General features: G+C 40.1%; 1 protein-coding gene across 1 annotated transcript in view; it reads left to right on the top strand.

Moving 5' to 3' along the window:
- FHIT (fragile histidine triad diadenosine triphosphatase) overlaps window positions 1–27,378 on the top strand; it is an 854,985-nt gene that overhangs the window by 15,148 nt on the left and 812,459 nt on the right. Inside the window, exon 2 of the mRNA XM_033210298.1 lies at window positions 22,411–22,530. Coding sequence (XP_033066189.1) covers window positions 22,428–22,530 — 103 coding nt within the window. The 5' untranslated portion in view covers window positions 22,411–22,427. The remainder of the gene's footprint in view (window positions 1–22,410; window positions 22,531–27,378) is intronic.

The raw sequence follows: 27,378 nt of genomic DNA, 5'->3' as shown, positions 1-27,378 counted from the left end.
GTGAAATAGTATTTTAAAAGCAAAAGTCTTTAAGATTACAGAGCTCAGAGATTCTGCACTGGGAGAACACACATCATTGTTTCACTTGGACTCAAAATGCATTTTTAAGCAATACCTATACATTTCATTAGTGATTGCTTATCAGTTTTTAATTATTATGTTATGCTTCTCAGCCCACGTGGCAATGAGAGTTGCCATAAGTTACCCTTAGTAACTGGCATACGCTTGAAGTAGCATTGCTCCCATCTTTGTTTCTCTGATGTCATGGGTGAACCAAGCAAGCAGATGAGGCAGAGCCATGTAGAGAGCTAAGGAGAGCCTGGGTACACCCTTGGCCTGTCTGCTTGACCCCGAGAGGCCTGGCATGGCCACCTTATGGACTCTGAGTAATCTCTTTATACCTATGGAAAACCAAACAGACAGACTCTGTGGGCAGCAGCGATTGTGCGCTTGAAAATTAATTCCTTTCTTGACATCATATCTATTTTTTTTTGTTCTTCCTGTCACCTCCTCCGCTCACCCACCAGGATGTAGACATTTGAAGTGATCATGTACATGAAAAAAGTACAGCACATAATGCAATGTGGGCAGAAAATCTTTCTTAGCACTGCTGGAGGTGGGGAGGAGACCAGTGTCACATACTTGGGTACAAATCTCGGCTCCATCACTTATTTCCATGTGAACTTGGGCAAGGGACTTAAACTCTTAGTGCTTTCTCTTGTAAAATTAGGATGATAAAAATACCTCACAAGGCTTTGAAGAGGATTAAGTGAGATATTTACATAAAGCATTTATAGCATAATGTCTGATGTATAGCAAGGGCTGTAGGAATATTAGCTGATATTAGTATGGTTCACAAAGGCCAATGTAAATGTTACTGTACACGTTTTCTAATGAACGGTCTCTCCTTCCTAGGTATCATCAGGAGATGTCCTTGGTGGCATCTTACGTAAACGTTGACCTCCAAGTCCTGTTTTCAGAAATGGCTTCTCTTAGCTGTATAAAAATGTGAAAAAAAGAGAGCATCCTTTGCTCTGAGCACAGTACTTCCTAGACAGTGGTCAACACGGTGGTCACCTTGGATAGAAGGCAGCAGCAACAGGGGACAAAGACAGCGTTACACACCTAGGTGATGCCACTGCTCCTCTTCTCTGACACCAGCCTCTATCACCTTCAGGGTTTTGCTATTCCAAAACCCACCCTAGGCCCTCATTTTGCCTCACCCTTTTCTGAGCAGTGTTGGGTGACCACTTGTACTGAGAAGAGCTTTGGGCTTTTCGCTACAGGGTGACGTTGATCAAGCTGCTTGACTTCTATGGATTTTGTTTTCCTTCATATGTACTGTACGGGCTATTGGGGTTTCAGTGAGCAAATGTAGGTCAAATGCCTAACGTAGGCTGGGCACACAGGAGTATTCAACCAATGCTCATTTGTCCTCATTGGTGCAAGGCTCTTGTTGCTGTGAAAGGATAGGAAGTCAAGGAAGAGATGGATTTTGGGTCAGTTGCATCTTCCCTCATTAACTATATAAAGACATGTTTGTCATAGTTTCAGGGGCACCAGCTCTTTCTTAATCCTTTACCTTTCTGTCGCCTCTGCATCTGGGTCTGTCTGTGGTGTTCAGAAAACTTTATAGATGTCACTTAACATTTGTCTAGCCTCTTTTGTGTTGAGGCAGTATGCTGACTCCTGCGGGAGTGTCAAGGAAAGTCTATATACAGCTGGATCGCCCAGATGGCTGTGAGAGACTCACTGTTCATTCCAGGTCAGGAGGAGATCAAAAGTAGCTATACAAAAATGACCAATTAGTGTTCCCTTTGAGAACTCTTAGCTCGAGGAAGCTCTTAGACAAGTGAAAAGGAGGACAAGGCAGAAATAAACAGTAAGTGTTATTATAAGGAAGGTAATAGCCAGTATGTAAATGAGTATGACCACACAGGAAAGCTGTTTTGAGTCAGTGTGAATCATAAGACCAAAGTGAATGCATAATAGCCACCCTGCAAACTCCAGCTCTCCTGCAGAAAGCTTGCCTGCAGACAGAAATGTCCCACCTGGCCTGAACAATGGAACCACGTGATGGGATTCAGGTGTGGGTCTCAGTCTGCTAGCTCGTTAGTGTTCGATGATGCTCCCCAGTAGGCAGCCAGAGCCTCATTACTGTTGGTAAGAGTAAGCTAATAATTAAGACTTCTGAAATTCCAAATGGTGACAAATAGAATGAAGAAGTAATGAGATGGGTAGGATTGGAGATTCCCTGATGAGTGCCTGTCATGGTGAGAGGATGAAGAAATGAAAAAACGATGAAGAGAAAACTGCCATTGTCATTCTAAGAGCTGCTGAGAAATACCAATTTGTCTAGGGTGCAGGGAAATGGGAAGGCATTTGTCAAGCAATGAAAAAGCAAAATTACCATGAATGGAACCCTGGATAATGCTGTGCTGTAAAACCCATGATGGTGGAAGAAGAGACAACACTTGATTACTTTAAATTCATCTTTTATTTAATGTTTTACAATAGCCATCTCTGCTGAAATTTGGAAGCCCTATTTCGAGACCCCATGAGCAAGGACCTCTCAGCTACAGTAAAGTCTGGCCATATTGGCTTTAGTGGGGACATAACACAGAGGCTATAGTTTGACTTTTTGGGATTTCCTTTAACTGACATTTTCTGAGGGCCTGGGAGAACACAGGGAATCAGTAGTTTGGGATGGCTTTGGATTCAAGGCATTTGTATCTGGTTATCTTCAAGTGTGTTTTCCATATGCTAATAAACAGGATTGAAGGAAGATGTGCATTATATACTTCTAAACTTGTTCTCTTACAAGGTTGTACCACCTGTGTAGTACACTGTTATGTAAAAGATGTATCAGTCATGTAGTTATCTTGTGAATAACACCATTAGATATTGGAAGAATATGGTAGAACACTTAAAATAGGAGTAAGTCTATAGAGTACAAATGACACATAGCTATAATTGACACTGTAATTAGTCTTATACTCTGTTTTAGCAAAAACCTATGAGCAGCATTGCTTTGCCATGAATAGTGCCAACAATTCAGGAGTCAAAAATGGTGGAATAATTTCTCTCATATGCAGAATAGTAATTTTTATCTTGTATTCACTTGTGTTGGGAACTTTAATTTGTTCAATGGAAACGTTCAAAATATAATTTATGTAGTTTTTCCTTTGGTATTTCTTTTGGTGTTTATTTTTAAAATATGTCAGAGCTGTTAAAGTAAAAGACCCAATGTTTTTTAATCTCTGACTGGCCTTGCTCTGATAAAGGGATGTTACAGGAACCCCTTTGGAAGCTCCTGCTTCTTCTGAAAGATCACAGTTGATTTAGATTGACCATACAAGCTTTTGACATCATTTCTGAGTTGATGTCCCAATATGTCCACAGTGTCTTCATACAGTCCATGGAGATGAATATCTGTGGATCTTTTTTGACCGTATAGAGACTATAATACAGTAGGAATTTTGATTACTCCAGATAGATACATAACAGTAAGGTGATTTTCAACTTCTAATTCTCTTCCTTAAGTATTGTTTTCGTATTTAAACCTGTAAGTTCCTCTCTGCTATTATAGTACACATGAAAAACATGGTTTGGATTTTGTTTTGTTTGTTCTTTTTTTTTTTTTTAAACCGTTAAGCTGACTCAGAATGAAAAAAAAAAAAGAATCTCAGCCTCCATCAGACTGAGAAGTCATGCCATACTTTGTCCTTCAGTGTAGAAATCCGTCTCTTTTTTATTCAGGTTTCTGTGTTTCCCTGATTTTTTCTTCTTTTTTGAGATGGAGTCTTCCTCTGTTAACTAGGCTGGAGTACAGTGGTGCAGCACAATCTTGGCTCACTGCAACCTGTCCCCTGGGTGCAAGTGATTCTCCTGCTTCAGCCTCCCAAGTTGCTGGGATTACAGGTGTCCCCCACCATGCCCAGCTAATTTTCTGTATTTTTAGTATACACAGGGTTTTACAATATTGGCCAGACTGGTCTCAAATTCGTGACCTCAAGTGGTCTGCCTGACTAGGCCTCCTAAAATGCTGGTGTGTCTGGAATTGGTGGGTTCTTGGTTTCACTGACTTCAAGAGTGAAGCTGCGGACCCTCACGGTGAATGTTACAGTTCTTAAAGATGGTATGTCTGGAGTTTGTTCCTTCAGACGTTCATGTGTCTGGGACTTCTTCCTTCTGGTGGGTTCATGGTCTTGCCAACAGGAGTGAAGCTGAAGACCTTCGTGGTGAGTGTTACAGCTCTTAAAGGCGGTTCCTAGGGAGTTGTTTATTCTTCCTGGTGGGTTCATGGTCTCACTGGCTTCAGGAGTAATGCTGCAGACCTTTGTGGTGAGTGTTGCAGCTCATAAAGGCAGCATTGACCTAAAGAGTGAGCAACAACAAAATTTATTGCAAAGAACGAAAAAAGAAAGTTTCCACAAAGGAAGTGGACCCCAGCGGACGGCAAAAAACAAAGTTTCCACAAAGGAAGAGAACCCCAGCGGATGGCTGGGCAGCCTGCTTTTATTCCCTTATCTGGCCCCACCCACATCCTGCTGATTGGTCCATTTTACAGAGAGCTGATTGGTCCATTTTACAGAGTGCTGATTGGACTGTTTTGACAGGGTACTGATTGGTGCATTTGCAATCCCTGAGCTAGACACACAGTGCTAGACAGGTAAGTTCTCAAAGTCCCCACTAGGTTAGCTAGATACAGAGTACTGATTGGTGTATTTACAAACCCTGAGCTAGACACAGAGTGCTGATTGGTGCATCTACAATCCTTTAGCTAGATACAGTGCTAGACAGAAAAGTTCTCCAAGTCCCCACTAGGTTAGCTAGATGCAGAGTACTGATTGGTATATTTACAAACCCTGAGCTAGACACAGAGTGCTGATTGGTATGTTTATGATCCCTTAGCTAGACAAAAGTTCTCCAAGTCTCCACTAGACTCAGGAGCCCAGCTGGCTTCACCTAGTGGATCCCGCACAGGGGCTGCAGGTGGAGTTGCCCACCAATCCCGAGCGCCTGCACTTCTCAGCCCTTGGGCTGTTGATGGGACTGGGCACCACTGAGCAGGGAGCCGCTCCCGGGGAGGCTGGGGCCACGGGGGAGCCCACCGCAAAGTAGGGGAGCTCAGACATGGCAGGCTGCACATCCCGAGCCCTGCCCGGCAGGGAGGCGGCTGAGGCCTGGTGAGAGTTCCAGCATGGTGCATGCAGGCTGGCAGTGCTGGGGTACCCTGCACAACCTCCACAGCTGCTGGCTGGGGTGCTAAGTCCCTCACTGCTGTGGGGGGGCAGCTCTGGCCGCTCTGAGTGCGGGGCCCACCAAGCCCATGTCCAAGCCCCCCGGAACTCGGGCTGGCCTGTGAGTGGTGTGTGCAGTCCCAGTTCCCGCCCGTGCCTCTCCCTCCACACCTCCCCTCAAGCAGAGGGAGCCATCCCAAAGAGGGGCTCCCACAGTGCAGTGGCCGACTGAAGGGCTCCTCAAGCCCGCCAGAGTGGATGCAGAGGCCGAGGAGGCACTGAGAGTGAGGGCTGCTAGCACATTGTCACTTCTCACTTGGATTACAGGTATGAGCCACTGTGCCTGGCTTTTCCCTGATATTTTCTACAAACACAAAGCTCTAAGCCTTGATGCTGGTGTTTTAGACCTTCATCACCTGTGTTTGGTTTGGAAGAAAACATTTTATAAAATGACAAAAATAGTTTTAAATTTTTTACATTTTTGCAAATACAATACCATGTTTAATACTCAAGGTCAGGTGGAAGCATAAAACATAGAAGTATCCATTTACACCCTATATCTTGACTAGATGAAAAGAACTTCAGGATCATATATACACACACACACACATACAGTCATATATATACACATATATGTGTGTGTGTGTGTATATACATGTATATGTGTGTGTGTGTGTGTATATATTTTTTTAACTGGTGACTTCTTTTTGTGTAAAAGGTCTTCATTGGATCAATCAGTGGAAGAAGGGGGTTGGTGATTCACATTACATGAAAATACAAGTCCTCACTTGAGTCATAGGTAGGTTCTTAGAAACTACAACTTTAACCAAAACAATGTATAATGAAACCAATTTGACCATAGGCTGATTTAAAAAAAAAAATTCCTGTGGCATATTTCATCTCACAAAACATCACCAAACTTCTAAATAAAAACCAAAATGTTTTTAATATTAAATATAGAAATAAAGATGATCTCTATATATGTTTAAGAAAGATTAATAAAGGCAAGATAATTATTTACCCACTCATTGCAGTTCAGGGTCTCAGGTGGCCAGAGCCTGTCTTGGCAGCTCAGGGCCCAAGGCAGGAACCCACGCTTGACAGGGTGCCATTCACTTTCAGGGCACACTCCACATACCCCTTCTCACTCAGACTGGGACCACGTAGACATGCCTCTTAACCTAACATGTACCTTTGGGATGAGGAAGGAAACCAGAGTGCCCGGAGAAAACCCATCCAGACATGGGGATAACTGTGAAGATTTCACACAGACACTGGCTCCACTCAGAAGTAAATGAGACTGTTAAAAGTATAAGACTATGTCTTCCGTATTTGTCTTTCCTTGTCTCACTGGATGAGTCAAAGCAGATGTCACTGAGAGTACTGGTGGCACCAAGTAACATGTCTGAAGAGCTCTGGAGCAGAAGAGGGAGTAGGTACGAGTACTTATCAGGAAGAGGGAGTAGGTATAAATACTTAGCAAGTTGGCAATGAACAGGCTGGAGAAAGGGCTTCTTCTTGGCCTTCACTATACGTTTTGAATAGAATCACCGTAGAAACATTCAAAATAAAAACCAAAAAAAGCCTGATGCCTAGGTCTCAGCCAAACCAGTTAATTTAAAATATCTCGGAGTGGGGTGTTGGTGAGGATGTGGAGAACTGGAACCCTCTTTCACTGATGGTGGTAATGTAAAATGGTATAGCCACTAAGGAAAACAGCTTGGCAGTTCCTCAAAAAGTTAAACATAGAGTTCCCACATGATCCAGCAGTTTCACTCCTAGGTGTACACTCAAGAATTGAAAACATAAGTCCACACAAAACTCGCACCTGAATATTCACAGCACTATTCACAAATGTCCAAAAATGTAGTAACAAATGTCCATCAACTGATGAATGGAGAAAAACATGTGGTGTATACATACAATGGGCTATTATTCAGCCTTTAAAAGGAATAAAGGATGAATACATGGTAAAACGTGGGTGAACCTTGAACACAAGCTAAGTGAAATAAACTAGACATAAAAGGCTACATATTGTATGACTCCATTTCTATAGAATGTCCAGAATAGGCAAATCCACAGAGACAGAAAGTAGAATAATAGTTACCAGGGGCTGTGGGCTAGAGGAAAATGTGAAATGACTTCTAAAGTGTATGGTTTTTCTTTTGGGGATAAAAATATTCTGAATTAGATAGTTATGATAATTGTACAGTTTTGCGCACATACTGAAAACCATCAAACTGTACACTTTAGAAGGGTGAATTTTATGGTATGTGAATTTTATGTCACTTTTCAAAAATCTTAACAGAAAAACAATCTGGGAATGGGGCATGTGCATTTTTTTTAAGCTCCCGAGGTTTGTTTTTATAGACAGGATCTCACCATGTCACCCAGGCTAGAGTGCAGGGGCATGATCACAGCTCACTGCAGCCTCAACTTCCCAGCCTCAGGCAATCTTCCTGCCACGGCCTCTGGAGTAGCTGGGACTATAGGTGCATGTCACCACACCCAGCTAATTTCTTTCTTTCTTTTTTTCTTTCTTTCTTTCTTTCAATGGTGTCTTGCTATGTTTCCCAGGATGGTCTTGAAGTCTTGTTCTTAAGGGATCCTTCTGCTTTGGCCTCCTAAATGAGGGGCATAAGCCACCACACCTGACATCCGGAGATGATTTTTAATGTACGATAGTGAAATCTTTTTGAAAGTCACGTTTAGACCCTGAACACTCTGGAGCTTGAATCTTTGTCATCACGAGTTTCTCAACACTCATTAAGTGAAACACCACACAAGACCTTGTATGATCTGATCCCTGCTCATCTTCAAACCCATCTCCTCACCTATGCCTTGCTGCCTGCTGTTAGACTCAACCCCACACTCTTCTTTCCATTCCTCTAAGATCTTGAGATCATTCTTGCCTTGGCAATTGCTGTTTCCTCCACCTGGAACATTTTATCCCCATATAGTCACATATAGTGGACTCGTTATTCAAATCGCAGATCAAACGTGAGGTTCCCCTTTTCTTTGACACTTAAGCAGCCACTTCTGCCTCTTCCAAGTCCTTTCCTGTTCTTGCATCTTGATCATTTCCTTCAAGTCACAATCAGAATATTATTCCTTGTTGACTGACTTGTAGTCTCTACTGCTTGCAATCCTCACCCTGTGCCTAGAATACTCCGTGAGAGCAGAGGGCTGGTCTGTCATATTTACCACTAGAATAGTATTTGGAATATGGCAAGTATATAATACATATTTATTAAATAAATAGGTGATTAGAGTTTAATGAGGAAAGATTATTAAGTGTATGTAATCCCTGAACATCTTTTTAGGAGAAAGGGAAGGAACTGGTGAGAATGAGGTTAAGTATGTAAAACAAGTAGATGTACCAAAAAAAAAAAAAAAATGACAGAACAGAGAAGAGGTAACTGATGAAGTGAGATCTTGAAAAGGCAGTTGGCATTTTGAAATACCTAGGTGTTTTCTGTTTATAAATAGCTGAGGTTTTGGATTTTCTTTGACTTGTTAACAATTGAAAATTTTTTTAGTGACATAAGTTGATGACTTAATATACTTCGCTAAAAAAGTCTCTTTGTATAAAAATGTTACAGGTATGCTTGTTTGCTTAAATTCTGGGACACTTCACGTTGTCTTCTCTTTCTCTTTGTTCACCTTGTTATCTTCTTGTAGAATTCCTCTTCTACGGTGGAATTTTGACATATGCCTGTAGATTAGAATGTTTTATAAATCATATAAACTTCAATGTATGTCTCCAACCATTCATTTATGTGCCTTGTTTTCTAAGTAATCAATAAAGTATGTTTGAGAGCGGGGCTAGCTCAGATTGTGTTGTTCCTCAGTTAGATGACAGGGCATTGTTCCTCCTAAGGTTAGTCTTGGGATCCATTAGTCAGCAGCTTTTAATAAGCTCATTTACATTCTTGGTTAACAATTGAGCCCCCACTGTTTAAGTGAAATGAAATAGAAACCTCCTTTCCAGTTGGAAGAAGTGTCTGGCGTTAAGGCTTTTTCTGATGTCCCCCAAAGACATTCGTGCCTTCTAGAGTTGGTCTAGATTCTTGCCATTCACTGAGCAATGCCAGGGTATAAAAATAGCAGATTATTTTTTACAGTGAACCTTAATATTTCCAGCCATAATGGAATAACAACTTTATTTTTCTAGTTAAAAGGAAACACACTTTTATTCTTTTAACCAAGAGAACAGTGTTTCTTTTTCATTGTGTCTGACTTCCTGGTTGCCTAGGAGACATTAATTTTCATGGTAGATTGTTTTATCTAGGACATTTAGAAGAAGTTATTTCCCTTTATATTGTATTCCTAAGTAATGACAAATTTTTATTAGAGATTTGGAGAATTAGAGAATGCCTGGTATTAACAAAGTTTTGGGGAAATGGGACTTCTTTCTATACTACTGTTGGATATAAACTATTGACTACATTTCCTAAGAGATATTTAGTAGTTCATATTAGTAGCCTTGATGGTTCAATATACTTTGAACTCAGTGATTCCCAAATCTAGGAATTAATGCATGAGAAGTAATCAAAGAGATGCATAAATGTTGATGTGTGAAGGACCTTCCTCATAGGGTTGTCAGGATTAAGTAACATATCATATAAATTGCTTAGAAAGATGAAAGTACTAAGTACTTAGCTGTTATTTCTATTATTTAATCAGATGCTAGTTTTTGACACTGCTCTACCTCTAATATGGAGAGATAATAGTGACCTAATGGCAGTAAGGTGCCAAATACATGATTTACTTTGTATTTATGTAGCTGTTACATACCATTTTTGTGATAAGCATTATATTGAGCAACTTAACAATATTCGCTTATATATTAGTTGACAATTAACAATTGTTTATTGCATAAAATTAGCCATTACTTTTTGCCAAGGCAAAAATACACCAATATTGTGACTAGCACTTATCAAATATTTAAGTGCTTTATGTGTGTCCTTGAGAAGAAGGTACTGTTGTCATCTTCATTTCACAAATTTAAAGAAGCTGCAGAACTTGCCTAAGTTCATAAAATGAATTGGAAAGAACATAGAATCGGAAGCCGTGTTTGTCAAATCCCAGTGCTGTGTTAGCCACGTTGTTGCAGAGATTGTTGGAGTCAGAGAATGATGAAGTTTAGGCATTTGTTTTTTGAGAAAGTTCTCAAGATGATCTTAATAGACCTAGTTTTAAAACTAGTGCTCTGAGATGTGCTTCTCAAACGTTAATGTACAAACAGCCTAGCTGGGGATCTTGTTAAAATACAGGTTGATGCATTACGTCTAGGCTGGGGCCTGGGAATCTACATTTCTCACAACTCTCAAGTGATGCCGTTGTTGCTAGTCAGAGGAACACATTTTGAGTAGCCAGGCAAGGGAAATAAGCACTCTTTTTCTTCCAAAAACATCATTTGCTATAGAAAAGATAAATCATGAAATGGGATGGAAAGGTTTTCAGGTAATCTGTTGATTAAAATTTGACGTCTTCATGAGCTTGGTTTCTTAGGTGCATTGCTGAAGTCCTGAGTTTCTTAAACTTTGGCCAGTGGGTTTTGAAGAGCCCTTATATTCTCAAAAAGTTTATGTTTATTGTTCTCTATTTGATGAAATAATATGAAAATGACAGATATAGGCTTATATTCTAAATCAGCTGCTTGCTATCTTATAACAGAGTATGGCTACGTGGTTTTAGTGCAAAGGGATTGCCTAAAGTGACAGAGTTATTATTAATTCAGTATTTCCCAAATCAGGGCCCTGAAGTCTTACATTCCCAAGTTTAAGAAATCCTTAAATAATATCCTCTATAAAGAGCCAGGATACCCACTGTATTAGTGAGGTTTCTTCAAGGGGGGGGGAACTGATACACACACACACACACACATATATATGCATATATATATACACACACACACACACACACACACATATAGGGGAGTTTATTAAGTATTAACTTACATGATCCCGAGGTCCCACAGTAGGCTGTCTGCAAGCTGAGGAGCAGGGAGAGTCAGTCTGAGTCCCCAAACTGAAGAACTCAGAGTCCGATGTTTGAGGGCAGGAAGCATCCAGCACAGGAGAAAGATGTAGGCTGGGAGGCTAAGCCCATCTCTCTCTTTTGTTTTTTTTTCTCCCTGCTTTATATTCACTGGCAGCTAGATTGTGCCCACCAGAATAAGGGTAGATCTGCCTTTCCCAGCCCACCGACTCATGTTAATCTCTTTTGGCAACACCCGCACACATACATCCAAGATTAATACTTTGTATCCTTCAATCCAATCAAGTTGACATTCAGTATTAACCATCACACCCCCTAAGTTTCAGAAGAAGTTTGAATAAGCCACTTGTTGGACATACTTGATATCTCTAAAATGAGAGGGCTAGACATACATGATCTCTTAGGTTCTTTTCTGCTACAAACTTCTAGAATTTTTTTGGAGCAAGGTTCGAAGTATTTGGCAGTTATTTTAGGTGGATGTTAACGTAACATTTGAAAGCAAATCCGGAAAAAGAATCTGCCCTACCCTGAGGTGGGCTATTGTCAGCTCCTGTTCACAGCTTGGAGATTGCACATTTTGGGGCCCTGCATTTGCTTTTGTGGCATTGAAACTTATTCTACTACAAGTTAGATTGCCTATCTAGCCCTGTTAAGAAAATGACTGAACACATCCACTGAGTCACACACAAGAGGATAGTAGAGATCTTTTCATTGTTTCTTCTCTATTATTTAAATATTAAGCTCTAAAAGTGTTATGTTACCAGCTGGTGACAATTACAGGAGATAGAGATGTAAAGGTGGTTTATAGGTGGTCGAGAGAGTACAAATATGTCATAATGTGTCTGGAATTGGCAAGTTCTCGGTCTCGCTGACTTCAAGAATGAAGCCGCACACCCTGCTGGTGAGTGTTGCAGTTCTTAAAGATGGTGTGTCCGGGGTTTGTTCCTTCAGATGTGTCCACAGTTTCTTCCTTCTGGTGGGTTCGTGGTCTCACTGACTTAAGGAGCGAAGCTGCAGACCTTGGCAGTGAGTGTTACAGCTCTTAAAAGCAGTGTGTCTGGAGTTGTTCATTCTTCCCAGTGGGTTCATGGTCTCGGTGGCTTCAGGAGTGAAGCTGCAGACCTTGGCGGTGAGTGTTACAGCTCATAAAGACAGTGTAGACCCAAAGAGTGAGCAACACCAATATTTATTGTAAAGAGCAAAAGAATAAAGGTTCCACAGTGTGGAAGGGAACCGGAGCCTGCTCTTATTCCCTTATTTGACCCTACCCACATCCTGCTGATTGGTCCATTTTACAGAGAGCTGATTGGTCCATTTTGACAGAGTGCTGATTGGTGTATTTACAACCCTTGAGCTAGACACAGAGTACTGATTGGTGTGTTTACAATCCTCTAGCTAGACACAGAGTGCTGATTAGTGCATTCACAATCCCTCAGCTAGACATAAAGACTCTCCAAATTTCCACTAGACCCAGGAACCCAGCTGGCTTCACCTAGTGGATCCCACACCAGGGCCACAGGGGGAGCTGCCCCCCAGTCCTGTGCCCTGCGCCCACACTCCTCAGCCCTTGGGCAGTTGATGGGACCCGGGGTGGCAGAGCAGGGGGCGGCGCTCATCAGGGAGGCTGGGGCTGCGCAGGAGCCCACGGCAGGCGGAGAGGCTTGGGCATGGTAGGGCTGCAGGTCCTGAGCCCTGCCCCGCAGGGAGGCAGCTGACACCTGGTGAGAATTTGAGCTCAGTGCCTGGTGGGCCGGCACTGCTTAGGGACCTGGAGCACCCTCTGCAGCTGCTGGCCCAGGTGCTAAGTCCCTCACTGCCGGGGCCGGCAGTGCCAGCTGCTGCAAGTGTGGGGCCCGCTGAGCCCACGCCCACCCAGAACTCAAGCTGGCCTGCGAGCACAGCGCACAGCCACAGTTCCCAACCGGGCCCCTCCCTCCACACCTCCCCGCAACCAGACAGAGCCGGCTCCAGCCTCAGCCAGCCCAGAGAGGGGCTCCCACAGTGCCGTGGCAGGCTGAAGGGCTCCTCAAGCGCCACCAGAGTGGACACAGAGGACGAGGAGGCGCCAAGAGTGAGGGCTGCTAGCATGTTGTCACCTCTCAATAAGAGAGAGGTAGCAAGAGGCTACATTTCATGGCTGAAAAGTGGGAAATGGAGACTCGTTTAAGAATGTTGAAATCATATGTTTTTAGTCCCAAATAAAAGAAGTTATTACCAAAAAATATAAAGAAAAAAGTAATTGTCTAGAAATGTGAGACCTCGGTTTTCATTTATGTATCTACTACTTTTGTTTGTTTATAAAGAGAGAGTAGGGTTCAATTACCATTTCTTTTTTTTTTTTTTTTTTTTTTTGAGGCGGAGTCTCGCTCTGTCGCCCGGACTGGAGTGCAGTGGCCGGATCTCAGCTCACTGCAAGCTCCGCCTCCTGGGTTTACGCCATTCTCCTGCCTCAGCCTCCCGAGTAGCTGGGACTACAGGCGCCCGCCACCTCGCCCGGCTAGTTTTTGTATTTTTAGTAGAGACGGGGTTTCACCGTGTTAGCCAGGATGGTCTCGATCTCCTGACCTCGTGATCCGCCCGTCTCGGCCTCCCAAAGTGCTGGGATTACAGGCTTGAGCCACCGCGCCCGGCCTCAATTACCATTTCGAGAGTAAACCAAGTTCCTTGGATTTCCTTCTTGGCTAATGCTCACTAACAAGTCTAAGGGTCTAAACCTTGGACTGAGTTTCTTAACCCAGTACTTGCTTCTCTGGATTACAGAAGCTACCATCTCCATATTTGCTAAGAAACAGTTCCCTGAAGATGATTTTCCCCTGAAAATTCCACAGAATACTGGTACATCTAGTCTTTGTTTGGTAGAAAGATTTAGCAATTTTACGTTAGCTTAAAATAAAATTGGTTTCTGCCATTTTCATGTGAGAGAAAAGTATGTAATATTTATCTCAGTCTTGCAGACAGTTTCAGATCCTGGAGATGAACAAATTTTCCCATCAAACTCTTGACTTTTAATCTTTTTCATGCTTTTGTCCCTTTTAGAGTTCCTAGAATATTTTTCTTCTTCATTGAAATTAAAACTTGAAGAAATACGTGTATTAGCAGCGTATATGGGGATAATTTTACCACAATTAAAAAAGAGATACACTTAGATTTGGATAGGGAAAGAAAAAAAATTAGTATTTAAGGATACCTACATCACGTGGCAGACAAGAAAACATGCTTTCCATACTTTATTATCTACTATTTTCAAATGAGGTATCTGAGGATTAGAAGGTTCAGTGAATCCTGGAAGATCAGGAAAAGAGTGGCAGAACTGAGACTCTTTATCCACTCAAAAGTGTAGCAGAGCTTTGAGGAAAAGGGAGGGCTAAAGGCCAGAAAGGGAAAGTAAGATTCAAAAGAGGCAGGTGGTGCTGGAGCCCACAGCTGCCTGGCGAGAAGGGCATGTCCTTACATCTTTGTAAACAAGATAAATGAAAATACAATCACTGGAGTAAGTGGGGGGAGAGGCATGGTGGGTAAAAAAGCATATAAATCATTATTTGAAATTATAACAATATCAATTCATAGAAGTTAGGACATAGGGAAGATGGGATATGATATCTGGAAGAGATGAAAGGAGGTAAGAATATACTAAGGATAAAGATATTGATCTGCTTTAAAATACTGAACATTATTATGGATAGGATAAGAATAACCACTATTGAAATAAAAATAGAATGTATAATTTTTGTACTCATGGGGAAAGAAAAACCAGACCTAACCTGTGGAAGGTAGACAGGAGAAAAAGTGAAGTGAAACAAATGAAAAGATGAAATAAAATGTCTGAAATAAGCTCAAAGAATAATCAGCGTAAATGTGTAGTGGTTAAACTTATCCAGCAGATTCTTTAATGGATAGAAAGCAAGATGCTATAGTATTTTATTTATAAAAAATTTCAAGAGAACAGTAAGGCAATGGAAAAATGTATAAAAATGTATACTTGTCAAATACAAAGAAGAAAAAGGAATAAGACCAAGGGAGTGAAATGAATATGAACATATGCACATGTAATAAAGTAGCTTTGAGGTACAGAAAACAATGATTTATGGTGTTAGACATTGATTTAGCAAATGTAGTTAGAAATTTAGCACAGTCCTCTCAGAAACCAATGAAGCAATGAGACAAAAAGACAGATTTGGATAACAATTTGATCTCTCATGTATATAGAACTTATTCAACAAAAGCAGAGCATACTTTATTTCAGAGGGCATGTGGATTAGACACAAGCTTCAACTTTCAATGAATCAGGAAGCCTCAAATTCTACAAAATCAACAGCATAGAGGTTCTCTAACAACAGTGCTATGAAATCAAACTATTAACAAAAAGATAGCACAAACATCCCACATATCTGGAAATGAAAAGACATACTATGAAATAACCCTCAGGTTAAATAGGAAATAACAAGAATAGCAAAGTTTTAGAGCTGAGTGATAATAAAAGCACAGTAGGTGAGAGATAGAGCTAATGGAATACTTTCAAGGCAATATATAGCTTTTGTTACACAAGAGAAACACACAAAGTCTGGAATCCTATAAGCCCAAGGTTTGACTCAAGTAACTAGAAAAACTGCCACATAGTAAATCCAAAGAAACAATAAAGGAAAACAGAGGAAAGAAATACAAATGCAGTAATAAAGTAAAAATAATTCATAAAAGCCGAAGAAACAGAAGTTCATTATTTGAAAAACTTACTAGGATAGGTCTTACTTTTGAATAACAGACGAAGAAAAAACATCTCCATGTACCACGATAAACACAATACGAAAAAGGTAAAAGAAATAATTATAGATTATATTTTTAACTCCAGTAAAAAGAATATAAGTTTTTACCAGTATTATGTGAAAAGGATATATGGCTAAGACACTGACACAAGAAAAAAATCTTAAGTAAATCAGAAAACAATAAATTGTAATGATTATCAAAACTTAGTCCTTCTTGGCACAGGAGAAAAGACACAGTTTGACAAAAGAGTTTTGTTTAACTCTCATGAAACAGAAAATGCTTGTTTAATAAACTCCCTTTGGAACAAAAAAGAAAAACCAAGCTATTATGTTTGATCTTGATAACAAAAACTAGATAGGTTGGTTGGGCACAGTGGCTCATGCTTGTAATCCCAGCACTTTGGAAGGCTGAGGCGGATGGATTACTTGAAGTTAGGAGTTCGAGACCATCCTGGCCAATGTGTTAAAATGCTGTCTCTACTAAAAATACAAAAATTAGCTAAGTGTGGTGGTGGGTGCCTGTAATCCCAGCTACTCGGGAGGCTGAGGCAGGAGAATCGCTTGAACCGGGGAGGCAGAGGTTGCAGTGAGCCCAGATCATGCCACTCTGTCCAGCCTGAACAACAGAGTGACACTCCATCTCAAAAAAAAATTGAGAAATTATTGGCCAACTTCACTTATGACTTTCAAAAGGCTAAGAATCCAAATCTAGCAGTATGTTAAAAAATAATACTTTGTGACTGAGTTGAATTAATCATAATAAGGAAAGAATAGTGAAGTATTATTTTTAAATTTGCTAATGTAGTTTACCACACTAATGGCACAGAACAAGCAATTGCATCATCAGTGATATAGGAAAAGCATTTCATGAAACCAATTTTTAAAAGAAATGGTGTGAACTCTTAGAAAACTTGAAATAGAAGGGATATTTTTAGCTTGATTAAAGGCTCCTATTTAAAACCTAGAGTAGACATAATTTGTAATACAAAAAAAATGTTTAAACTCAGCCCTCTTAAGGTCAGGAACAAGACAAGGATGCCTGTGTTACTTCTGCTTCTCAACACATTACCAGATACCTGACCAATGCAGTACGACAAAGAAACACAAAAGTAGGAAAATTGCAATGAAAGATATGATTGTCATTATTTCTAAGTGAAATTATATATATATAAAAACAAAGAGAAGGCTGGACATGGTGGCTCATGCCTGTAATCCCAGCACTTTGGGAGGCCAAGACGCGCGGATCATGAGGTCAGGAGATGAAGACTGTCCTGGCTAACATGTTGAAACTCCGTCTCTCTAAAAATACACATACACACAAAAATTAGCTGGGCGTGGTGGTGGGCACCTGTAGTCCCAGCTACTCTGGAGGCTGAGGCAGGAGAATCCCTTGAACCCGGGAGGCGGAGCTTGCAGTAAGCCAAGATCAGGCCACTGCACTCCAGCCTGGGTGACAGAGCAAAACTCTCTAAAAACAAAACAAAACAAAACAAAACGACAACAAAAAAGAATCAGCAGAAACCATTAGAAGCAATGCAAGAGTTCAGCTAGATTGCCAGCTATAAGAACATAGAAAAATCAATAGCTTTCTACTGTATCAGGAGTAACTAATTATAAACTATGGCAATAATAAGATACCATTTATAATAGTGACATAAACTAAAAGCTATCTAGGAATGAATCTAAGATAGAATGCATAAAACATATAAGGGAAATTTAAAACTCTATTACAAGAGTTTTATTATGGTATTAAAGAGCATAAATGCAGCATTCATAAATGGCTTCATTGAATATTGTGAAGATGTCACATTCCCTTCACCCCTCTTACAATTTAAATTCAGTCTAATCAGCATCTTAGAATTTTTTTTTGAAAGGGGCAGAGTGGAGGCTAAAATTTATATGGGATAATAAATACAGAAAGAGGATCTCTGTTTTTTCTTTAGACGTTAGCAATATACAGCAGGAGTTGGCAAACTCCCCCTATAAACCAAATCTGGGCTGCTGCCTGTTTTTTCAAATAAAGTTTTACTGGGGCACAGCCACACCTGCTCATACTGCTTTCATGTTGCCATGACAAAGTTGAGTAATTGCAACAGACACTGTGTGGCCTGCTGTGTCTGGTCCTTTACAGAAAAGAGAGAAAAAAAAAAAGTGTGACCTCTGTTCTACAGCATCTGGCTCTTACGCAGAATAGAAAGGCATCTAGACTTATTCCTGTGTGTATATGGGAACTTAAAACTGTAATCATTCCCAGGAATCGGTACTAGGAAAATTGGCTCACAAAAAGAAAAATGAAGCTGTTTCTGTATTTCATACTATAAACAAAGCTCCAAGTGGAGTAAATACCTAAATGTTAAGGGTGAAAATATAAAGTCAATAGAAGAAAATACAGAAATATATATATTTGCAACCTTATGGTAGAGAGGGATTTGTTCTGAGAGATTTGCAGAGCACAAACTATAAAAAGAAAATTGATGGACTTGGAATACATCAAAATGAATGATTTCTGTTCAATGGAGGGAACAACAGAGAAATTAACAGATGGTGAAAATATAATTATTGTGTTTAATAGACCATGATCAATATTTAGAATATACAAGGGACTCTACAAAATTAGAAAATTGAAGGGAGGAGAGCAATATAAAAGAGGACAAAGTATATAAATTGGCAATTTTTTAGGAAGAGAAACATGCATATACACACACATCACTATTAGAGACAAATGAAGTAAAAGGAAGAGACGCCATTTTACCATTCAATAATTAAAGGCTTGGAAAGCAGGAAGTACTATCAAGTGCTGGTAAGGATGTAGGAAAATAGAAATCCTCATGTATTGCTGCTGGGCATGCAAGCCGGTGCATATATTTTAGAAAATCTAAGTATCTGACCTGAATCCCAACAATGGGATGCTAGGATCGGAATCCAGGGAAACCATGTATGAGAATGGTAGTCACAGTGTAACTTGTGGTAAAAGGTTGTAATCAAGCTAGCTCTATAGCACTAGAGGAATGGGCAAGGAATACTACAGTGGATTGCAGTGAAGGAGTTGTTTATAGCACCATGGATGAGTTTCTAAAACACTGTTGAGAGAATACAGAAGAATGAGACTTAAAAGCTACAAGTTACATACAAATTTTAAAACCACGAATAAGAGCCCTATGTATTTTTGACAAAAATGTATGTACACAAACATGTAAAGAGGATTCTGAATAATACATTAATTATGAAAAAGTGAATTTCTGGGGTGGGAAGGGAGGGAATGGGACTGGACATAGAGGACAAAAAGGAAAAGGATAAGAAAAGTGAAAAGAAAAAGAAGAGCCTTTCATGGGCCCATGATAATGTAGCTCATCAACTACAGCCTGGGCTAAGTCAATTCTGTTCCGTTATCCTGAAGGAGAAATAAACTTCTGGGACATTACTTTTTTGGCAATGTTAGATCCAGGTGCTCAGAAAGTATCTTCAGGTATGGGTCTCTATATCTTCACTGTCTTTGCCTCAGTGTTGGCTCTCATATCAAGCCAGCTCTTTTTTAGGAAAACTCGTAGCTGTTTCAGGTTCATAGTCTACCAGTTTGGCAATTCAACTGAAAGAAAGTGGCCTTGTTACTATCAGCAGTATTACTCTGAAGGATGTCTTTGCCTTTGATTGGTTCATTTTGTGTCCTGTGTCCACTCCCGAACCAATCATATGTCAAAGGACTATGGGTGCCTGGGTCACATGCCCATCACTAGAACCAGGTAGTAGGAATAGTCCCACATGTAGAATATGGTGAGGTGTTACTAAAAGCAAAAAAATCAAAGTGGTATGGTTAAGACTATAAGGAAGTAGATTCTGGGGAGGGAAATAACCACAGGTCACTTGAATCAATGCTGTTTGTAGAATAGTTGATGTGATTTGCCATCTTTATTCTAGAAAAACAAGAAAAAATGAAAAATAGCTAACTCTAAATATGTGAAGCACTGCCACTTGCATGATACTTGTTTTATATGATTGCAAGGAATAAAGTCATGAAAAACAGATAGACTTGGTGTAAACAGCAACTATGTTATTTGTAGAGCTGACTATCTTAGGAGGAATGGGTAATGAACTCCCCATCACTGAACATATTCAAGCATACACTAGCCAGCCATTTGGCAGGAATTCTGTAGAAAAAGGCCCAAGGATTGGGAGGATAGTTGGGTTTGGTCAGTGGTTCTGAATCACCTGGACAACTATGGAAGCCTTGATTGCTGGGCCCTTGTCCCAAAGTTTCTGGTTCAGTAGGTCTGGGGTGGGGCCTCAAAATTTCTAATAAGTTCCCAAGTGAAGTTGATGCTATTGTGGAGGAACCTCCCTTTGAGAACTGTTGGGTTTTTAATGAGCTGGTTGTAAATGTTCTAAAAACCATTATCTGTACCACTGGGGCAAACCTTCCCATCTTATTTCTTTAGTACCTGAAATGTGTACAGTTCTGGCTATATGGGTTCTTCCACAGTAAATGACATTTGTACAGTTCTCTGTCTTGTGTGTCATTGAGAATATTAGAATTATTTAACAATCATGCATTATTCACGTGCTTTATAAAATAGTCTAAGGAAAAAAAAATACACTCAACATGTTTTTCCTCTGCTTTCACACCAATGACAACAATCAACAAAGACTACTACTGTGACCAAATGTGTGGGATCCCCCCGCCAACACACCAAGCAGCGGACACCAGCTGGATGTCCTTTGATTCAGTTCAGAAGAATTTGGATGTTATGTACCTGGAGATAGCCTCAGATTCCACAGGTTGAGGGGTCGGTGCCGTGAGACTGGCCCCTGACTTTCAGATACCAGTTGGAAGTCTGGGCCTCTGGAACTTCCAACTGACTGACTGTAAATCAGGGACCCCATGGTCCCTTCTTTGAGTTCAATCAATTTGCTTGAGCAGCTGGAAGAATTCAGGGAAATACTTAGGTTTACCAGTTTATTACAGCAAATATTACAAAGGATACTGATGAAAAGATGCATAAGGTGAGGTATGGAGGAAAGAGCACGGAGCTTCCATGCTCTCCCAGGGCTCTCCCAGGGCGAGTCATCCTCCAGGAACCTCTGTGTTCAGCTATCCAGAAGCTCGTAAACCTGTTCTTCTGGGTTTTTACAGAGGCTTCATTATGTAAACATGACCGATTAAACTGTTGACCATTGGTGATCAACTTCACCTTCAGCCCCTCTCTCCTCCTGGGAGATTGGGGAGTGGGGCTGAAAGTTCCAGTCCTGTAATCCTGCATTGGTCCTTCTTGTGACCAGTCCCATCCTGAAGCTACCTAGACTCTTAGAGGCTGCTAGCCACCAGTTAATCATTAGCATAGAAAAAGACATCACTTTGGAGTTTCTAAGGATTTTAGGAGTTGCATGCCAGGAAATGGGGTTTGAAAACCAAATACATATTTTACAGTATAATAAATAGCCAACTATTTTCTAATTTCATCCTTTTTATAATCTTTTCTCTGTTTTTCCATAGAGTGATCCATGTTCATCAATTTTGTACTAAGCTGTTCCTGAGTTAGAAAAATGAAATCGTTTTCTAGGGATGGTGTTTTTTAGTCACTCACAAAGTGCGTCTTAGTCATTCACAAAGTAACTTTGTTGTGTATTGGCATCTACCTGATTAAAAAGTCATTCCTTGGTGCTAGATGGATTTGGCTTGTCTCAGCTATGCCATGTGCCAAATTCCCTTCAGCCTCCCTTTCCTGCCCCCAGCCTCCCGTGGCGTTCCCTCAAAAGGAGGACGCAGAACATTTCAGGTACCTTGCTGCTTTGTGGCCCTATTACAACCAGGAATTGTTCTAGTTTTGGACTCCGTTTTGCTCCTTCCTTCCTTTTTAAAAATTATTTTTTTCTCCTTAATTTTGGAGATTTTGCTAGAATAGTTCTCTGGGGGTGCTCATGTTTTTGTAATTGTAGGTAAGGTCAGACAGTGTTTGCACTTGCTGTAAATTGCTATTATATGAACACAAAACCATTTGAGAGAAGCATTTAAGAATTAGAAGGTTTATAGTTAATACTTAATGAAAATTTTCAGCTTAGCAGAGATGACAAAATAGATGGGTAAAAATAAGTACCTGACAAATAGGGCCTTGTGGATCTGAGTTAAGGTGGCACCGTGAAGTGCAGAGGGAGTAAAGGGGAAAGGCTGTTTTGTTGTCCAAGTGCAAACTTCTGCTTGAAAATTGCTAACTCTAATCAAGGAAACACTGGTAGGGAGAGTGGAGTATTTTAGAAAGACTTGCCCAGAATGCATCTTGATAAACATTCAATAAGGAACAATTTCAATGGCATCCTCTCTGCAACTAAGAATCTGTAGTAATGGAATTTGCTTTCTTTAAGGTGGTATATGAGCTGAGTTTCTTATTTGAATTCTATCCATTGTCTTTTAGACTTCAGCTGTGAGGACATGTCGTTCAGATTTGGCCAACATCTCATCAAGCCCTCTGTGGTGTTTCTCAAAACAGAACTGTCCTTCGCTCTTGTGAATAGGAAACCTGTGGTACCAGGACGTATCCTTTTTTATCTGGAGAGGAAAAATAAAAGTCTTCTGAGCCTAACCAGCCAAATGAATATAAATATAAGATTGGCCTCCAGTCTGTCCAAAAAGGTAAAGAAAGAATCCATTTCCCTCCCATTTTGGAGACACCAGGTAAGATGTTACACACATTTATTCTGAATCCAGTTGGTGGCACCAGTAATATGCTTGATCAATGTTGCAGAACTTCTGAAGAGAGTTGCTTAGCAACCGTGGCTTTGGAGGTGAATTTTTGCTTGACCTTTTCACTATCATAGCTGAGTAAATAAATAGGTGCTTCTGAAATGAGCCCAGTGAATATCACGGGCACTTGGTTTTCAACTTATCTGTTGTGAATTTTAATAGTAGATTGGGTGGTGCCTTTGTGATGTGGAAGCAAGATAGGCGTGGATTTGAGACTGACTTTGTTGCTTTACCTCTTGGAGATCATTCCAGTTGTGCGTTTTATTTAAATTTATATATATAAATATACTTACTTTAAAAAAAAAAAAAAACTAGGACCTGAAATAACATTTTCTCTTAGGAAAAATACCAGCTTGTAGATCATTGGCCAGTGTCATTGGTGCGTAGCGTTGTTTTATTTCCCTCTGACCACTGAGTTGCGGTCTTTCCTCCTATAGACTTCAGCAGGAGCTTTATTCTTCTGGTGGGAATAACAAGTATTGGTGAAATGCTTGGGGAGTTGTTTTTATGTTGTTGAAAGCATCACCCCTGATTGTGTGCATATGAATTTTGCACTGACTCTTCAGGATGTTTTTCTCTTCATCCTTAACTTAGTTTACTACTCAGAAGGCAACAGAATAAAATTTGATATTTTCAGATAATAAGTATTTTCCACACTGAGACATGATTTTGCTTTGAAATGAATTTCTTAGTAATTCTGAATGTACAAATATGCCAAGAGGTTTTTCAGAGTAAGCTACATTTTTTTTTTTCAGTGAAAATGTGGAAAGTGCTTGAGAACTTCATGAATAATCTTCCTTTCTAGCCATGTAACTATTGTATGCTGAAAAAAAAAATACAAATAAGAAAAATGTGTACCAAAAGATAATTGTGATTGTATTATAGACTCCTAAATTTCTGGAATCCAAATTCTAGTCAAATAAATTGTATTAGAAAACCAATAAGCAATAATCTAGTAAATATGTAAGTTTTTCTTAATATTTAAAATTCTTCTTTTAAATGTATAAAATGAGTCTAAATAATATTAGAAAACTATTTTCTTCTGTTTATTGAAAAAAGTACTGGAATGATTTAGAAAGACCCTAGAAAACAGAACAGTTTTTTAAGTTTAATGCCAATCGTGTATTGAATTCTTTTAAAAGACCTGAATTTCTTGAAGTAACATTTTATTTTGCTGTATGTTTGTGGTGGGCTTTTTCCTTTGGGGTTTTTAAAAGCAAAATATCTGTAAATTAAGGTGTTAAAAGAATATGATTTAAATGCCATCTCTCTCTATGTGCCAGCTTTAATTGACTTTTAGAAAAGAAATAAAGGGACCTGGGATGAAAATGTGAATTTAGACAAGCTCTGTTTGTCTAAATTCACTCTCATTCCTATGAAAATGAGAGGTCTCAGATGCACTACCCTTTTTTTTTCTCCTTTTGAGGCAGAGTCTCACTCTGTAGCCCAGGCTAGGTTGCAGTGGCGCGATCTTGGCTCAGTACAATCTCTGCCTCCCGGGTTCAAGCGATTCTTGTGCCACAGCCTCCCAAGTAGCTGGTACCACTGGCAGGCGCTACCACCCCGAGCTAATTTTTGTATTTTTAGTAGAGATGTGGTTTCGCCATGTTGGCCACTTTTTAAAATGGTTAATAATGGAATGAACTCCTCTTTGTAGTTTTTTTACTCATATCTTGAGAGTAACTTGATTTTTCAGACTTTTTAACAAACTCAGAAGATGTGATGTATAAAACCAGGGCGTTATGTGAGTTTGAACTTAAGAAAAGTGGAAATGTCTATATCTAGGAAAATATCTGTAGTGAATAGTGCACAAGTAGTGAATACCAACTAGTTTCTTTCTGGATGGCACTGGTGTCGCCATTAGGGAAATGAACCCTGTTCAGTTACTATATATTTGAGTAAATACTTGGAGAATATTTTATTAAAATTAACACACTTCAGTTTGTTTGGAAGGTAGCAAGAAGGATCCAACCTTTTCTGATTATAAGAACAATGAGAACCGGAGCATTTTTAAAATCAGTATACTCTGTAAGGCTAATTAACATCTGCACTATTTAAAACAGTCTCAGGCCAGTAGACAATGTATTCAGACAATCCTTCTTATGTGATGATTTTGTAACTTTTTATTTTACTTTACCTTTATAAACTCTGCCGTGTTACAACTGGGAGACACATCTTAATAAGGTACTCATTTGCTTGCAGAAAGCTCTAGTCTTTTGTCCTGAGATTTGAGAATGGAAGATGTGGATAGCTCTGTCCACTAACATTTCATAAATAAACGGTGAGATGTCTGGAGTGGGCTTTTATCTTCCTCCAGTGTTCTATCCTGCCTGCCCTAGTCTAGCCCTTAGGTATGGTTCATGTAGATTTATGATGTCTCCCTGCCTCTGGGCTTTTCCAATCAGCCTATAACTTTATCTGAACCACAGCCCTGACCATATCATTCTTCTCTTCCTTGTGAATAAACCAATAATGAATGTCTGTTTTTTGAGGATAAAGTCCAAATTCCTTAGAATAGTTTTTAAGGACCTTCATTGTACTGGCTCAGTCTCCCCTCTTTCCGGCTGTTTCCTGAATATGTGTTGTACTATCCCTTTACCATACTTTCTCCTGCCTCTCGCCTCAGCTGGAGATTCTCCCCATCCTTTTCATTTCAACTGAAATGCTTTGATAACTGTCCCACCCTCCTAGGGAGAAAAACAAAAACAAAACCAAAAAACCCTTTCCTCTTTGTTTGTGACACTCACTTCCTTATTCACATGTTGATTCATTCAACACTTTATTACTGAGCTCATACTTCGTTCCAGGTACCATGACCAAACACATAGTCCAGTCTGCCTCATATCTGAAGTATGTGCATCCCTATTTCTCTCTGCACCGAGTCTTTCCTTCCTATGGACGGGACCTGCTCTTGCACATCTCTTTTTTCTTAGCATCCAAATGTACTATGTTCACTGAATCTAAAGTGAGACTGGAAACATCAGGAGCATATGCATTGTTCCAGTTAACAGAATAGGGAGACAGGGTGTGCTGAAATCCCACCTCTTCTCTATTCCCATGCACAAGGCCAAGTCTTGTCACCACTTTTTTTCCAGATGTTTCAGTATCATGTCCAAGCTGGGTTTTCCCAGCTTCCCCCTCATCCTTTGTCCATTACAATTCTGTTTACAAGTGTGTGAGTATAGGGAGTTAAATCTAAAAGCAGTGAATGAATTGATGGCAGATGGGAAAAGATTCTTTGCCATTTCTTTACATGTTAATTTGTGAATGGACCAATGTGTGTTTTAAGGGCAGTATATTGGCGTCTTTATGTAAAATGGAACATTTTGTTTTGTATGTTTGACGAATTCTTCTTAAAAATGGCATTCAGGTGCCCTTTGGGGAGTGTGCCATTCATGAGAGACTTGTAAATGTCATCTTTGAACTTGTGGCTCTTATAACATTTTGCTGCCCCCCACCAACACTTATTTCTTATGACTTTGCTCACTGACTTTTTCATAGCTTTCAGAGAAAGAAAAAGAGCTGTCAAATCAGGGGCCAAAGATATGCTTTTGAAACAGGATGGTTTGCTTCATTCTCAGAACAGCCACTTCAGTCCCTCCTTGTTCCCACCTGAAGCAAACACTTCTGTTCCTTGCCAGCACTGTTTAAAGCCTATTGAACAGGCTTTGGCTTCTGTGGTGCAACACTTAGAATAATATGTCAGAATGTCTTTAATCCATTAATTTCTTGTTACTGGAAAATGCTTTTCAGAGTTTCTTGGTGATAGAATCATTTTGAAGAGTACACATTCAGAATTCTGCAGCAAACATTTTATTCGTGTGTCTCAGTGCAGCCCAGCTATTGTTCATGGCTTAAATAAATTTGAACCATTATGGCTAATACTTGTCCTTACCCCTCCTCCCTTTGCTTTGTGCTGTGTCTATCTCTCTTCTTGAGTTGAGCATGAAAATGAATTTATTTATTTATTTATTTATTTATTTTTTGAGACGGAGTCTCGCTCTGTCGCCCGGGCTGGAGTGCAGTGGCCGGATCTCAGCTCACTGCAAGCTCCACCTCCCGGGTTCACGCCATTCTCCTGCCTCAGCCTCCCGAGTAGCTGGGACTACAGGCGCCGCCACCTCGCCCGGCTAGATTTTTTTGTATTTTTTAGTAGAGACGGGGTTTCACTGTGTTAGTCAGGATGGTCTCGATCTCCTGACCTTGTGATCCGCCGTCTCGGCCTCCCAAAGTGCTGGGATTACAGGCTTGAGCCACCGCGCCCGGCCGAAAATGAATTTAAACATCAGTGGTATCCATTTGAAGACTGGGGCTTTTGTTGTAAATAAAATTATTCATTTGTTATATTGTGTTGTTTTCAGCAGAGAGTGTATTGATCTCTGCATTGCTATTCTGAATGGCATAAGGAGCTGCAACATGAAGGAGACACAGCAACATTTGTGGATGAATTGAATAGGGTGTGTGATGACAGACAGAAACCTTGCTCACGGATCATACTGTATATTACAAATCATTCCTCAAGAGTTTATTGAATCAGTTATTAAAAAGAGCAGATTTTTCCAACCAAGACCATCACACGCAGAATGTTACCAGGGCCAAACAACATTAGGATGATGCATGGAGGGACAGCCTTACAAAG

The sequence above is a fragment of the Trachypithecus francoisi genome, unplaced genomic scaffold (assembly GCF_009764315.1).
Source record: "Trachypithecus francoisi isolate TF-2019V2 unplaced genomic scaffold, Tfra_2.0 Lachesis_group0, whole genome shotgun sequence".
NCBI lineage: Eukaryota > Metazoa > Chordata > Mammalia > Primates > Cercopithecidae > Trachypithecus > Trachypithecus francoisi.
Note: the sequence above shows the minus strand (reverse complement) of the source record. Positions and strands in the feature narration are given on the sequence as shown.